The following is a 15,235-nucleotide window of genomic DNA, read 5'->3' on the forward strand; positions in this document are numbered from 1 at the left end:
GTAGCCATGTCTTGCAAAGTGATTTGTAAGGGCCTCCCTGATGTACTTGGCGCCACAAAATCACGCACCTCCTGAGCGGGAGGCGAAGGTACTGACACGTGAGGAGTTAGTCGGCATAACTTCCCCCTCGTCGTCTGGTGATAATTTCTTTACATGTAAAGATTGACTTTTATTTAAAGTAGCATCAATGCAATTAGTACACAAATTTCTATTGGGCTCCACATTGGCCTTTAAACATAGTGAACAAAGAGATTCATCTGAGTCAGACATGTTTAAACAAACTAGCAATGAGACTAGCAAACTTGGAAATACTTTTCAAAATTAATTTACAAGCAATATAAAAAAAACGTTACTGTGCCTTTAAGAAGCACAGAAAAACTGACACAGTTGAAATAACAATTACCAAAATAGTTATAGCAACCAAATTTTCACAGTAAATGTATTAAGTTAGCAAAGGATTGCACCCACCAGCAAATGGATGATTAACCCCTTAGTACCCAAAAACGGATAACAATTATATAATTAACGTTTTTTTCACAGTCAAATACACTGTCACAGGACTGCTGTGCCTGATTACCTCCCTCAAAATGGATTTTGAAGACCCCTGAGCTCTCTAGAGACGATCTGGATCATGGAGGATGAAGTAGACAGATTGTGACTGAATTTTTACTGCGCAAAAAAGCGCTAAAATAGGCCCCTCCCACTCATATTACAACAGTGGGGAAGCTCAGAAACTGTTTCTATGCAGAAAACAAAAATGGCCATGTGGTAAAAATCATGCCCTAATAAGTTTTATCACCAAGTACCTCACAAAAACGATTAACAAGCCAGTAAACGTTTTAAACATACATTTGAAAGTTATGTATTATTATTAATAAGCCTGCTACCAGTCGTTTTTACTGCAGTTAAGGCTCATACATTATTTCAGTATTAACAGTATTTTCAGAGTCAATTCCATTCCTTAGAAAAATACATTCAGTGTACACACACACACATCAGCCTGATACCAGTCGCTATCACTGCATTTAAGGCTGAACTTACTTTATAATGGTATCAGCAGTATTTTCTCAGTCAATTCCATTCCTCAGAAAATAAATTACTGCACATACCTCATTTGTTGCAGGGGGGCCCTGCATACTATTCCCCTTCTCTGAAGTTACCTCACTCCTCAGATGAGAAACAGCCAGTGGATCTTAGTTACGTCTGCTAAGACCATAGAAAAAAAACCCAGGCAGATTCTTCTTCTAATGCTGCCTGAGAATAAACAGCACACTCCGGTGCCATTTAAAAATAACAAACTTTTGATTGTAGAAATAAACTAAGTTAAAAAACACCACAGATCTCTCACAGCTTCCTTTTTAGTTAGGCTGCAAGAGAATGACTGAATATGATATGTGAGGGGAGGAGCTATATAGCAGCTCTGCTGGGTAATTCTCTTGCAGTTTCCTGTTAGGAAGAGATATATTCCATAAGTAATGGATGACCCGTGGACTGACTACACTTAACAGGAGAAAAAAAAGTCTGCAGGATGCCTCAGAGGAGAAATCAGAAGCTTCCAGAGGGTTAGAGAAGAGGAGAAAGGGAGCCAAAGGGAGCCAAGGGGGGAGACGGGGTTTACCACCGATATGATACGTAAAGGCAACCGCCTGAAGTAAATACACCAAACACAGATTTATTTATTTTTTTAAATAAAACTAAAAAAAACAAAAAAACACTGCCCTTAGAGTCCCCTTCTATCTCCCACCCCAACCGCTGTCAAAATGAAGAGAACCACTAACTGCATAGTGCAGTTACTAACACAGTAACCAATTTTGAGAGAAAAAAAAGGAAATAAAATGTTTTGAGGGAAAAAACATGAGAGCTGCTAAGGGGAACCTAGGGAATAATGTGGGAAAATTTGGAGCCCAAATTCCTAATTTTTAGGTGTTAAACACATGACAAAAGTGCCATGAGAAAGGGCTGGAATCCCCTAAACTATGTAGAACTAGTACTAGTTATAGTTCCTGGGCTATATGTGGTCACCATTCAAGAAATCATACAACAGGTTCGGTTTAAGCTTTATTTTCTATTCATAAATTGCTAAAAAAAAAAACTCTCTAAAACTGTCTTGGAACCGCTATCTACATTTGATTATACATGTCTGTGCAACAACATCCTTAGCAATGCAAGTCTGAACTACCAATTACTTTCGGTAAAGTGAGTGTTTGCCATTTCTGTCTTAAAGAGACTACAGTGAGACATTTATTCATTTATACATTTCTAAAAAAAAAAACATACTTTTTTGCAGTGTACTATAAGGGGTTCTGGAGTTTAGAGCAACAGTATTTTGGCTCTAATTCCTCCTAATATAATTTATTATTTAAGTTGCATATGATATTGAACACTTGTTTTGAATTACATATACAGTGTTTAAGATGCAGGACAAGCAGACCAGCTCAACAGGCTCTTATTTTGACCTTGAAAACAGGAAAGCTTTTTTCACACTATATTTAATCCAAGTCATGAAGCAAATCAGTCTCCTGATATTAAACTTAGATTTAACTCTTTGGAAAAGTTATTAAGCACTGACCTTAGATTAATGTGGGACATAGTGACTTTTGAACACTATCTTGAGTCTAATAGAATACCAAGAGGGTTGCGATTGCGCAAATTTCCCACCTATCAATTAGAAGATCAAGATTTAGTAGACAAATGGAATGATGCTTTCTCCAAATGTTCCATAACACTCATCAATATTTTGGTTAAAGATAAACAAAGGAGGAGGGAGAAATTGAAAAGCCAAATTGATGATGATAAATTATCCCTCAAATTACTTAAAGGCAATGAGGCCTATGTTACATTAAAATAACAGATGAAGGAACACATTAAAAAGCTGGACACAGAGCTGGCGGAGTTTAAGAAAAGCAAATTTGACAGGGACAGAAAGGATTATGAAAGTAACAAGATTTACTTCTGGCCCCAGTATGGCAATAGGAGGCTCAGACACCACACTGGCAAGGATAATAAAAACCATCCAAAATCAATTTTGAAACGTCAAAAAGGCAATAAATATCCTTTTCCTCCACTGAGGTGGAATCCTCAGATATAGAAGCCACCTCACAAATGTCATCGGATAATGACAGTGGCTCCACAGCTCCGTCTTCGGCTGAAGATTCAGGTGATGATCCAGTGTCCACTCCATCTACTTCACAAAGTGTCCCTTTAGGAGCAACTCCAGACGCCGGACACGGCGGTCACAAAGGAGAAAAAAGGAGTTACAGGAGAGCCAAGAAATAGTGAGTGAAGGAATGAACATTGTAAATCTTTCTGATTATAATCTTACAACTGAAGAGATATAGGACTTGGCTTTGCACCTACTAACAAATTCTCAGTGTTTGATACAATTATTGATGTCAACCGGTTTGTTCGAAAACTGACTTAAGAAGTTCTTTGACTCAGAACATTCGTCCAATTCTCAAGATGACTCCAATCAAGTTAAAGTGACCACAAATCCTGTTCTTAATGTTGAAAAAATTATAGATTTCAAAGATTGTTGTGCTCTGGAGGTTATGAGGGACCTCTCTGGGAGTGGGGATCTACTTAGTGGTCACCTAACTTCATCCATCATTCCTCCTAAAATAAAGAATAAGGATTTTTATCCAATTCAGATTAGAGGGCCTTATATAAATGCCTTTCAAAGCAGTGTTGAGAGGGATTTATTGAGATTAGCCAGTAATGTAGATCAAAAAAATCCACACTTATGTAACAAAAGCAATCTATCACGTAAATAATTATCTGCTCTAACCCAACTTCAGGCAAATGACAACCTTGTAATTAGAAATGCAGATAAAGGTGGCTCAATTGTTCTCCTTAACAAGGTTGACTATGTTAGGGAAGCGGAAAGACAGTTATCTGATAATGACACATATCGCTCCCTTAAAGTTGAACCAACTTTTAAATTTAAAAAAAGATTTGGTCACGTTATTGCCGGATGGAATAGCTTTGGGCATTATAAACGAGAGATGTGGAACTCTTAGTTCCCAATTCACCAATCATTCCAATCTTCCATCACGTGCCCAAAATACATAAGAACTTAGTTTACCCCCCAGGAAGACCCATCGTCTCGGGCATAGGCTCCCTTTTGGAGCCTGTGTCCGAGTGGATGGACTCAATCCTTCAACCAATGGTCACAAATTTATATAGTTATCTCAGGGATTCAGGTAACCTTTTACAAAACTTAAAAAACATCAAATGGCAGGAATCTTATTGTTGGGCTATTGTTGATATAGAGTCTATTCAAGAATTCCACACCATTTGGAAATTAAAGCAATTAAATGGTTCCTTGACAGAGAGACAACATATGGTGAGGCAGAAATTTTTTTATTTGTGAATGTCTGGAGTTCCTACTAACCCACAATTACTTCTTGTTTAACCACACTTTTTACCTTCAAGTTTGTGGTACGGCGATGGGGGCTAAATCTGCCCCCTCTTATGCCAATTTGTTTGTGGGTTGGTGGGAACTCCAGTACATTTTTTCAGACAATTATAAGTTTAGGGATAGCACTATGTTGTACAACCACTTCATAGATGACATGATATTCATATTTGACATCTCTAATATTACAGATTTCACATCCACTATACTTCTGGATTATCTAAATGATAATAATGTGGAACTCAAATTTACTGGTGAAGTAAATCCAACTCAGGTAAACTCTTTGGATTTAACACTTAAGGGTGAAGTATGTAATAACCATTGTCTCCAGTACATACCGTAAACCCACTGCAGGGAACACTATTTTACATGCTCACTCAGCTCATCCACCTCACTTATTAAATTCTATCCCAAAAAGCCAATTTCTCAGAATGAAAAGAAATACAAATGATGAAACTATATACACAAATCAATCTGAGGAATTAAAAGTCAGGCTTTTAAATTGAGGCTATAAGGAGAAAATACTTAAAGCACAAGAGCAAGCAAAATATAGTAACACAGTTACTAGAAATCAAAACAGTTTGTTTATTAACAATTCTGTGGTTTTTAGCATGGCATATTCTATTCATTATAACATTATTTCAATTTTGAAGAAACATTTGAAGTTATTGCATAATGATCCACATCTAAAACCATATATCAGTAAATGCAGGTTTGTTTCTAGGAAGCCAGATACTTTAGGTTCCAAATTATCTCCAAGTATGGTTCAAACAAAAACAACCCAAAGTAATAGGACATGGTTGCATAAGAAGGGCAACTTTAAATGCAACAACTTAAATTGTTTAGCCTGTCAATTAGTGATACTAGGTAATAGTTTTACCTCTTCAGTACATGACAGGTCCTATGAAATTAATTTTTATGCTACATGCAGAACCAAGTGGGTGGTCTATCTTATCACCTGTAATCTTTGTTGTCTGCAGTATGTAGGTCAGACCTCACACGAGTTTCGTGATAGAGTCAGAGAACATATAAGAGATGTCAAAAACTATAAAAAGGAGTCTGCAATAGCCAAACATTTTAATGGTGTACATCTCACCAATGTTTCTGATTTTGGAGTCCAGATCATAGAAATTGTTTACAGACACCCTAGAGGAGGGAACAGACATAAGTCTTTAACAAAACGTGAGCTATTCTGGATTCTAAAATTGGGAACAAGACACCCCAATGGTATGAATTTAGAGTGGGATATATCTTACTTTACTTTGAATTAATTTAATGTTTTATTTACATATACAATTAAATGAATGTTTTCTATCAAATTGTTAACATAATAGGTGGATTAATTTAAGGTCACAGATTATTATTATTATTATTATTTTGTATGTACTATATCTCATACAATACTGGTATTTTCCATTACCTTCTTCTTTAATGTTAACACACATATTTTAACTAGTTCAGTTATTTAGAAGGTTTGTGCAAATATCAAATTATTTTTAAATAATCTTACTTATCCACTTTTAAATTCATTCATTCACTTCATTCATACCACAGTTCCCATTCTTTCCCTGTTTTCATTATTAGTCTAATATATGTATGTAATAGCTGACACTTCCAGAATTTACCAGAATTTTGTATATTATAATTTTTATTTCAATATTATGTTTTTTACGTGTGCCGTTTGCAAATTCCACCTTAACCTGGGAGGGGGGGGGGTGACTGACAGGTGTCTGTTACCTGGACGCCGGTTGGCTGCAGCTCCCTTTATAAGGTGAGGTTGGGCTTGCTTGGGTCATATCCTATGATTAAGCGCCAGTAACGGCGCAAAACGCATCAGGATCACTTCTGTTCTGGATCCTTGTCCCTTTGTGGCATCCTCTATGCATTTTTATTAATAAAGCAACTTAAAATATCTTTTTACCCGAGTGCACCGGAATCTCTTTGTTCTATATGTGGTCACTTACCTTGACTACAGAAACCCTCCACTGATCTTACTAGTTTGTTGAGGCCTTTCTCCCTCACCGAATGCTGATGCAGTACAGAGCCCATCCAGTGCAAGTAAAGATATTGCAGATAATAATCACGGATATATCTGTAACCCCTTTGGTGGAGGCTAAGGGACGGGGTCCCCGCGACGCCAAAGGGCAGTTATGGCTGAGAGATTTTCCTGTGAGGGTACTGACATTCCATAAGAGAGGTATTTATTTAGCTCTATTACACTCTTGCCTTCTGAATCTTCTTTGAGTGAAACTAGAAGAGGGGTACAGGGTCTCAAGTCAGGTCTGAGCCCCCAATAATTATATAGAAAATAATAAAATCTTGATTGCAGAGCACCTTACTCAACCTCTCCCCTCAGAGGCCAAGAACTAACTAGAGAGGGAGTTGAGGTGGGAGGGATTAAAAGCTTGTGAGGGTTTTTGGCCTCCCCCAGGTGGCAGTAAATACACCCCACGTTATAGATACCTATGGACTCTTCTTATAAAAGAAAAGCTACATTTTCCAGAGCATCCCATTACTTCAGCTATACCAGGTCTCCAGTGCAATGCCTCCTATGATACCCAATCACAGCCTCCTTGTCCTTAAGCTTTGCAAACTTCCAGACTGCACAGAAGCACCAGGGCCTGTTTGGTACCAGTTGTAACCCTGTGGATTCTATCACTGATACTGCATCCACTCAGTACTCTCCTTTCTTTCCTCCCACTCCAAATTTCCAGTTTAACAAACTTAAATCAAATAAAGGAGCCACCTACTTTAGAGGAAAAAGCAAAACCACTAATCTTTATAGAATGTGTGGTCTGTAGATAACTGGGACTAATAAGCTTATTTACTATTATTTAATATACAGTTTTCTTAGATATTATTCTTTGTAAAAAAGAAACAAGTCAAAATTCTACACAGCAGTATTTTTTTCTTTATTTCCCCTAATCACACGGTATCTTTCTATCTGTAAATTGATATATTTTGTGGGGGGTTTTTTTTGCTATGCAAGGTGAAGTGTTTAGGGGTCATACTTACCTCTTTATCGGTTTTTAATATGCTCTCACTATTAGTCAGAGAGTTAATAGCCTGCCCCAAAGGTCTGACGACTGCATTTGCAACTTCACGGCCCACATTCTCAGGGTAGCTGTGTAGCACACTGGTGTGACCCTGGTCATTTTTAATGACAAGATGTAGTGTTCTCCATTCCGAGTACATTGTGAGTGCTTCTCCTGACCAGAAGTCTGTAATGAAAATAAAGCAAGTACAAGAGTAAGTATGAGACAAAAAAATAAAAATACACACCATGCAGAGGAAAACGACACAATTCTGGAAAAAGAAGGGGGCGAAAGAAAAAAAAAGACCATTGTAATAATGTATAATGCACAGTGACTGCTTGGCCAGCGCAAAATTAATATCTGTCCCTAAAAAATGCTAACAAAATTACAGTTTAAAATGCTTTTTAATAATTTTGTCTGCAGATAATTTTTGCTGTGAACTTAATGCTATCATATCCATTGAACTAGCCTTTTTTTTGCATTCATTTACAATGCTCTGTCACATACACATTCAGCTTTAAGTTATAAAATTAGGGCTCCAACTAACGATTATTTTCAGAATAGATTAATCAATCGATTATTTTTTTGATTAATCGACTAATCGGATAAAAAATATGAATAATTTTTTCCTATATTTAAAATAAAATCCACATACTGAGTGTTATAAATATAAACTTCAGACTAAAAGTTTACAACTTTACATTAACACAACTGTCGGTCCAATTTTTAACACATTTTTATAATTAAGCAAAACCAAACCATAAACTGTTTAAAAAGAGGTAGAACTATTAAGAGGTAGATTACCACTGTTTATAACATTCTGTTATTCACTCTCCCAGAGGCAGAACTTTTATTCACTTTCTGCGATGAGATTTTTTTAATGGAAATTTTTTCTGCAGGTTATTTTAAAATAAAATTCTATTTTAAATTAGGCAGTAACACTAAAGCACCAGTTCAGTTGCAATGTGCTGATTAACTGGAGAATAAAGCAGTTTTTAAAGTTTTATAATATATTGCAACAGTTGAAAATTGGATTGCAAGTTAGCTGCAGACAAAAAAAAAATGTAATTGTAAAATGTATCTTGAATAAATTCATTTCCTTTTCTCTTGATCTAACATAGAAATTTAGTAATAAAAAGGTGCATTGCTCATAAGAATCTCACTTGGAAAACACACCTTTGCAGACTGGGAAAAGTTATGGGGCTGAGAGCCAGCCAATACTGCATATTTGACTTTTCTCTTCAAACAGCACTTTGCTGTGGATGCGCTGTGTTAAGGAAAACCTACACAGTGCTGCCAGAGCATAGCGCTTTTTGAAGAGAACAGCCTGATGTGGAGCAGCGCTGCAAGGTTAAAGCAGTAACAGTTCCTGCTCTTTCTGCAGACATGCTGCATTTTCTGCGATGGTATCTCAGATCACTTTATGTTCTGCCTTGGGGTTCACTCTTTCAGAAACTTCGCATTGAAGTGCAAAAATGTCAACACGTCCACATGCTGGCTTTGGCTGGCTCTCTTTTTTGCAAGCTATTTTGCCTGCAGCAGAGAAGAGGTGCTAAGATGGTGTTGAGGTGTTTGAGATGTATAAGTAGGGTTTTGACAATATCACCAAGGTGAGCTATTTATCTTTGTTAGCTCTTAACCAATGCAAGGCGCTTCTTAAAGTAAGCTTGAACTTCATTCTGACATAAAAATATCTAGAATATCTGTATGCAATGGTAAACAAACAGCTATACGGTTAGGGGAAAAATATCTAGTCCACTCTTAAAATAACAAATACATAATTATAGGGGGCTGAATTTGGTACATATTCCAATTAATTAAAAATATAAAAAATTAAAAAAAAGGCAAAAGGGCTAAATACTATATATCAGTAACAGGACACAGCCTTACACATTTATCTATAGAGTACATTTAATCAGCAATAGCAAGCAATCCGCTAAAAATTGTGCTAACAGATAATAATGCACATCATTCAAATAACAACTCCCATCAATCTAGAACTAAGTGTAAATAACAAGCTCAGCACTATATCATGCAAAGCATAGTCCCAAATCACCTGATTTAATATAAACAATCCAAATTAGGACTCCTGTTTTATTTCTGGGTTGCACATAAGACAGTAGTAGTTGTAAACTTAAATAAAAAAAAACAAAAACAAAAAAACAACTTATACTGTCCTGAAAAAGTGAAAAGTAAAATGTCTGTAGACGTCCTTTAAGCTAAAGGCATAAGCATAAAACACAATACCACGTGCATAAGCGCATTGGAGTGAAGCAGCTGGTGCTATGCACAGACAAATTAATTGATTATGAGGAGATTCGTTGACAACTATTTTCATAATCGATTATGCCGATTAGTTGTTGCAGCTCTATATAAAATGATATAATCAATTTGAATAATTGTTCCATTATTGGTCGTCTGTTTTCTAATGCTCAGCGCTACATTTAAAAAAAAAAAAATCATAACTTTTACTACTAAGCAATATGGTTTCAATGTCTATAATCATCCTTACCAATAAAGATTTTTCTGTTGTTTTAAAGCTGCCTACTATCAGATAAACTATAGATCATTAAAGGGAAATAAAACCCCAAAATGTCTTTAATGAATTAGATAGTGCATACAATGTTAAACAACTTCCCAATTTACTTCTATTATCAAATTTTCTTCGCTTCCTTGTTATTCTTTGTTGAAAAGCAGGAAGGCAGGCTCATGCAGCACTATATGGCAGCAGTTTTGCAACAATGTTATACATTAGCAAGAGCACTAGATGGCAGCACTATTTCCTGTCATGTAGTGCCTCAGGCATGTGCATGCTACCTACCTAGGTATCTCTTCAACAAAGAATAACACAGGAACAAAGCAAGTTTGATAATAGAAGTAAATAAGAAACTTTTAAAAATTGTATTCTCTATCTGAATAATGAAAGAAAACGTTTGGGTTTCATGTTCCTTTAAAACAGTGGTCTCAAAGTACAGGCCCCAGGGCCAAATGCGGCCCTCAAGATAGTTTCATCTGGCCCTCCCTTGTTTAATAGTAAACCAATTTAATTTGGGCTGTCAATTTTTTTTAGGTACTAAAAGGTGTAACTAGTTAGCATTCTCTATAGGCACTCACAAGACAAATATAAAGACAAAGCATCTAGTGTAGACTCTAACCACGCACTGTGTTGGGTAAATATCACTTTTTACGTTGCTATACAGTTCCAAGATGATCACTTCACTTGGTACTCACAGGAAAAATATACAACTGTATGTCGTTTGTGGGCTACAACTCCCACTATTCACTACTACTTGGATAAATGTCACTTCCATTTCCTAGTATATCCAGTTTCGGATCACTTACTCAGTTCAAGTGGCCCCCATGGGAGAAGAACACTTGGCCAGTGGCCCCCAGATACTTTGAGTTTGATACCCCTGCTTTAAAATAATCACAATTTTCATAGATTAATAACAAATAATGCATCACAGCAGGGTTGTGCAACTAATGCTGCTGATTGGGTCAGCATGACTTTCTGCTTAGAACCAGTAGTACTCTTCGCATTCAGAGTGGTATTTCTAGGTTTAATCCCTTAAAAGAGACAACTTACCAATTTACAATCTGTTACTTAAAGAGACACTGAACCCAAACATTTTTCTTTCGTGATTCAGATAGATCATGCAATTTTAAGCAACTTTCTAATTTACTCCTATTACCAATTTTTATTCGTTCTCTTACTTTCTTTATTTGAAAAAGAATGCATCTAAGCTATTCTTTTGGTTCAGAACCATGGAAAGCACTTGTTGATTGGTGGGTGAATTTATCCACCAATCAGCAAGAACAACCCAGGTTGTTCACCAAAAATGGGCCAGCATCTAAACTTACATTCTTGCATTTCAAATAAAGATACCAAGCGAATGAAGAAAATGTGATAGGAGTAAATTAGAAAGTTGCTTAAAATTGCATGCTCTATCGGAATCACAAAAGAAAAAAATTGGGGTTCAATGTCCCTTTAATTGCTTCATTCTTGAGATATATCATTTGTTGAAGAATTAGCAATGCCCTTGGGTGAGCCACTCAAAGAAGGTATTTATGTGCAGCCACCAATCAGCAGCAACTGAGCCTATTTAGATATGCTTTTCACCAAATGATATCAAGAAAATGAAGCAAATTAGACAATAGAAGTAAATTGGAAAGTTTTTTGAAATTGCATGCTCTTTCTAAAACATGACATTAAACATTTGTGTTTCATGTTCCTTTAACCCCTTAACGACCGACGACGTAGGGCGTATGTCCTCAAAAAAAATACAGTTAACAACGAGGACATACGCCGTCAGTCTTGAAAAGCGATCCTGATTGTTTCCAGCCGCTTTCCGGTTATTGCAGTGATGCCTCGATATCGAGGCATCTTGCAATAACCTTTCTTACCCCTCCAATGCAGAGAGAGCCACTCTGTGGCCCACTCTGCACCGGACATCGATGGCCGCAATCGTTGGTGGGTGGGAGCCGATGTGGGAGGTCATCAATGGCTTCTTCCAGTAAGAGGGAGGCGGAATCGCCGGGTGCACGCACGGATGCGCGTGCACGGGGGGCGGCGGGCACATGCACGGGGAGGGAGCAGGTGGGAACCTCTACACTACAGAAAAATTTAATGTTAAAAAGTGGGAGAAAGGGGGGAGGGAATGAATGTAAAAACGATCCAAGGGATCTGGGAGGGGGTGGGGGGAAGCTACACTACAGAAAAAATAAAATAAAAAAATCTATTTTATTGTAAACTGGGTACTGGCAGACAGCTGCCAGTACCCAAGATGGCTCCCAATAAGGTAGAGGGGGAGGGTTAGAGAGCTGTTTGGGGGGGGGGGATCAGGGAGGTTGGGGGCTAAGCTAAATATGCTTTAATAAAAAATAAAAAAGATAGCTTTTATTTTAGTACTGGCAGACTTTCTGCCAGTACTTAAGATGACAGGGACAATTGTGGGGTGGGGGAGGGAAGAGAGCTGTTAGGGAGGGATCATGGGGTGGAATGTGTCATGTGGGAGGCTGATCTCTACACTAAAGCTAAAATTAACCCTGCAAGCTCCCTAATTAACCCTTTCACTGCTAGCCATAATACACGTCTGATGTGCAGCGCCATTTAGCGGCTTTCTAATTACCAAAAAGCAATGCCAAAGTCATATGTCTGCCATTTCTAAACAAAGGGGATCCCAGAGAAGCATTTACAACCATTTGTGCCATAATTGCACAAGCTGTTTGCAAATAATTTCAGTGAGAAACCTAAAGTTTGTGAAAAAGTGAACAATTTTTTTTATTTGATTGCATTTGGCAGTGAAATGGTGGCATGACATATACCAAAATGGGCCTAGATCAATAGGGTTGTCTACTACATTTCACTAAAGCTAAAATTTACCCTACAAGCTTCCTAATTAAACCCTGTACTGCTGGGCATAATACACGTGTGGTGCGCAGTCGCATTTAGCGGCCTTCTAATTACCAAAAAGCAACGCCAAAGCCATATATGTCTGCTATTTCTGAACAAGATCAATACTTTGGGATGTCTTCTAAAAAAAATAATATATGCACGTCAAGGGATATTCAGGGATCCCTGAAAGATATTAGTGTTCCAAAGTAACTTGCGCTAATTTTGAAAAAAAAGTGGTTTGGAAATAGCAAAGTGCTACTTGTATTTATTGCCCTATAACTTGCAAAAAAAGCAAAGAACATGTAAACATTGAGTATTTCTAAACTCAGGACAATATTTAGAAACTATTTAGCATGGGTGTTTTTTGGTGGTTGTAGATGTGTAACAGATTTTGGCGGTCAAAGTTAGAAAAAGTGTGTTTATTTCCATTTGTTCATTATATTTTATTAAAAAAAATTATAGCAAATTATAAGATACTAGTCCTAAAGCCAGTTCACACGGGCCATTTTTTGCAGTACAGCGGTCCCACCCCTTGCTCTCTTCCCCCCTCTCTTTTGCTCCCTCTCTCTCCCCCCTCTTTTGCTCCCCCTCTCTCCCCCCTCTTTTGCTCCCCCTCTCTCCCCCCTCTTTTGCTCCCCCTCTCTCCCCCCTTTATGTGAAAGCTGTGTACTGTGTGTCTGTGTATGTTGTGTGGCTGCATGTGAAAGCTGTGTACTGTGTGTGTGTGTGTGTGTATGTTGTGTGGCTGCATGTATGTGAAAGCTGTGTACTGTGTGTGTGTGTGTGTGTGTATGTTGTGTGGCTGCATGTATGTGAAAGCTGTGTACTGTGTGTGTGTGTGTGTGTATGTTGTGTGGCTGCATGTATGTGAAAGCTGTGTACTGTGTGTGTATGTTGTGTGGCTGCATGTATGTGAAAGCTGTGTACTGTGTGTGTGTGTGTGTGGCTGCATGTATGTGAAAGCTGTGTACTGTGTGTGTATGTTGTGTGGCTGCATGTATGTGAAAGCTGTGTACTGTGTGTGTGTATGTTGTGTGGCTGCATGTATGTGAAAGCTGTGTACTGTGTGTGTGTGTGTGTGTGTGTGTATGTTGTGTGGCTGCATGCATGTGAAAGCTGTGTACTGTGTGTGTGTGTGTATGTTGTGTGGCTGCATGTATGTGAAAGCTGTGTACTGTGTGTGTATGTTGTGTGGCTGCATGTATGTGAAAGCTGTGTACTGTGTGTGTGTGTGTGTGTGTGTATGTTGTGTGGCTGCATGTATGTGAAAGCTGTGTACTGTGTGTGTGTGTATGTTGTGTGGCTGCATGTATGTGAAAGCTGTGTACTGTGTGTGTGTGTGTGTGTGTGTGTGTATGTTGTGTGGCTGCATGTATGTGAAAGCTGTGTACTGTGTGTGTGTGTGTATGTTGTGTGGCTGCATGTATGTGAAAGCTGTGTACTGTGTGTGTGTGTATGTTGTGTGGCTGCATGTATGTGAAAGCTGTGTACTGTGTGTGTGTGTGTGTATGTTGTGTGGCTGCATGTATGTGAAAGCTGTGTACTGTGTGTGTGTGTGTGTATGTGTGTGTATGTTGTGTGGCTGCATGTATGTGAAAGCTGTGTACTGTGTGTGTATGTTGTGTGGCTGCATGTATGTGAAAGCTGTGTACTGTGTGTGTGTGTATGTTGTGTGGCTGCGTGTGTATGTTGTGTGGCTGCATGTATGTGAAAGCTGTGTACTGTGTGTGTGTGTATGTTGTGTGGCTGCATGTATGTGAAAGCTGTGTACTGTGTGTGTGTGTGTGTGTGTGTTGTGTGGCTGCATGTATGTGAAAGCTGTGTACTGTGTGTGTGTGTGTGTGTGTGTGTGTTGTGTGTCTGCATGTATGTGAAAGCTGTGTACTGTGTGTGTGTGTGTATGTTGTGTGTCTGCATGTATGTGAAAGCTGTGTACTGTGTGTGAGTGTGTGTGTATGTTGTGTGGCTGCATGTATGTGAAAGCTGTGTACTGTGTGTGTGTGTGTGTGTGTGTGTGTGTATGTTGTGTGGCTGCATGTATGTGAAAGCTGTGTACTGTGTGTGTATGTTGTGTGGCTGCATGTATGTGAAAGCTGTGTACTGTGTGTGTGTGTGTGTGTGTGTGTGTTGTGTGTGTGTGTGTGTGTGTTGTATGGCTGCATGTATGTGAAAGCTGTGTACTGTGTGTGTGTGTGTGTATGTGTGTGTGTTGTGTGTGTGTGTGTGTGTGTTGTGTGGCTGCATGTATGTGAAAGCTGTGTACTGTGTGTGTGTGTGTGTGTATGTTGTGTGGCTGCATGTATGTGAAAGCTGTGTACTGTGTGTGTGTGTGTGTGTGTGTGTGTGTATGTTGTGTGGCTGCATGCATGTGAAAGCTGTGTACTGTGTGTG

The 15,235-nt window shown here is 38.3% G+C and overlaps 1 protein-coding gene across 7 annotated transcripts in view; it reads right to left on the bottom strand.

The window, feature by feature from the left end:
- Positions 1-15,235, bottom strand: part of RALGAPB (Ral GTPase activating protein non-catalytic subunit beta) — an 843,236-nt gene that overhangs the window by 793,974 nt on the left and 34,027 nt on the right. For all 7 annotated transcript variants that reach the window (XM_053712501.1, XM_053712446.1, XM_053712384.1 and 4 more), the window contains exon 2: positions 7,430-7,635. In XM_053712501.1, the coding sequence (XP_053568476.1) occupies positions 7,430-7,609 (180 nt within the window). In that variant the 5' untranslated portion in view covers positions 7,610-7,635. The remainder of the gene's footprint in view (positions 1-7,429; positions 7,636-15,235) is intronic.

Source organism: Bombina bombina, chromosome 1, assembly GCF_027579735.1.
Source record: "Bombina bombina isolate aBomBom1 chromosome 1, aBomBom1.pri, whole genome shotgun sequence".
NCBI lineage: Eukaryota > Metazoa > Chordata > Amphibia > Anura > Bombinatoridae > Bombina > Bombina bombina.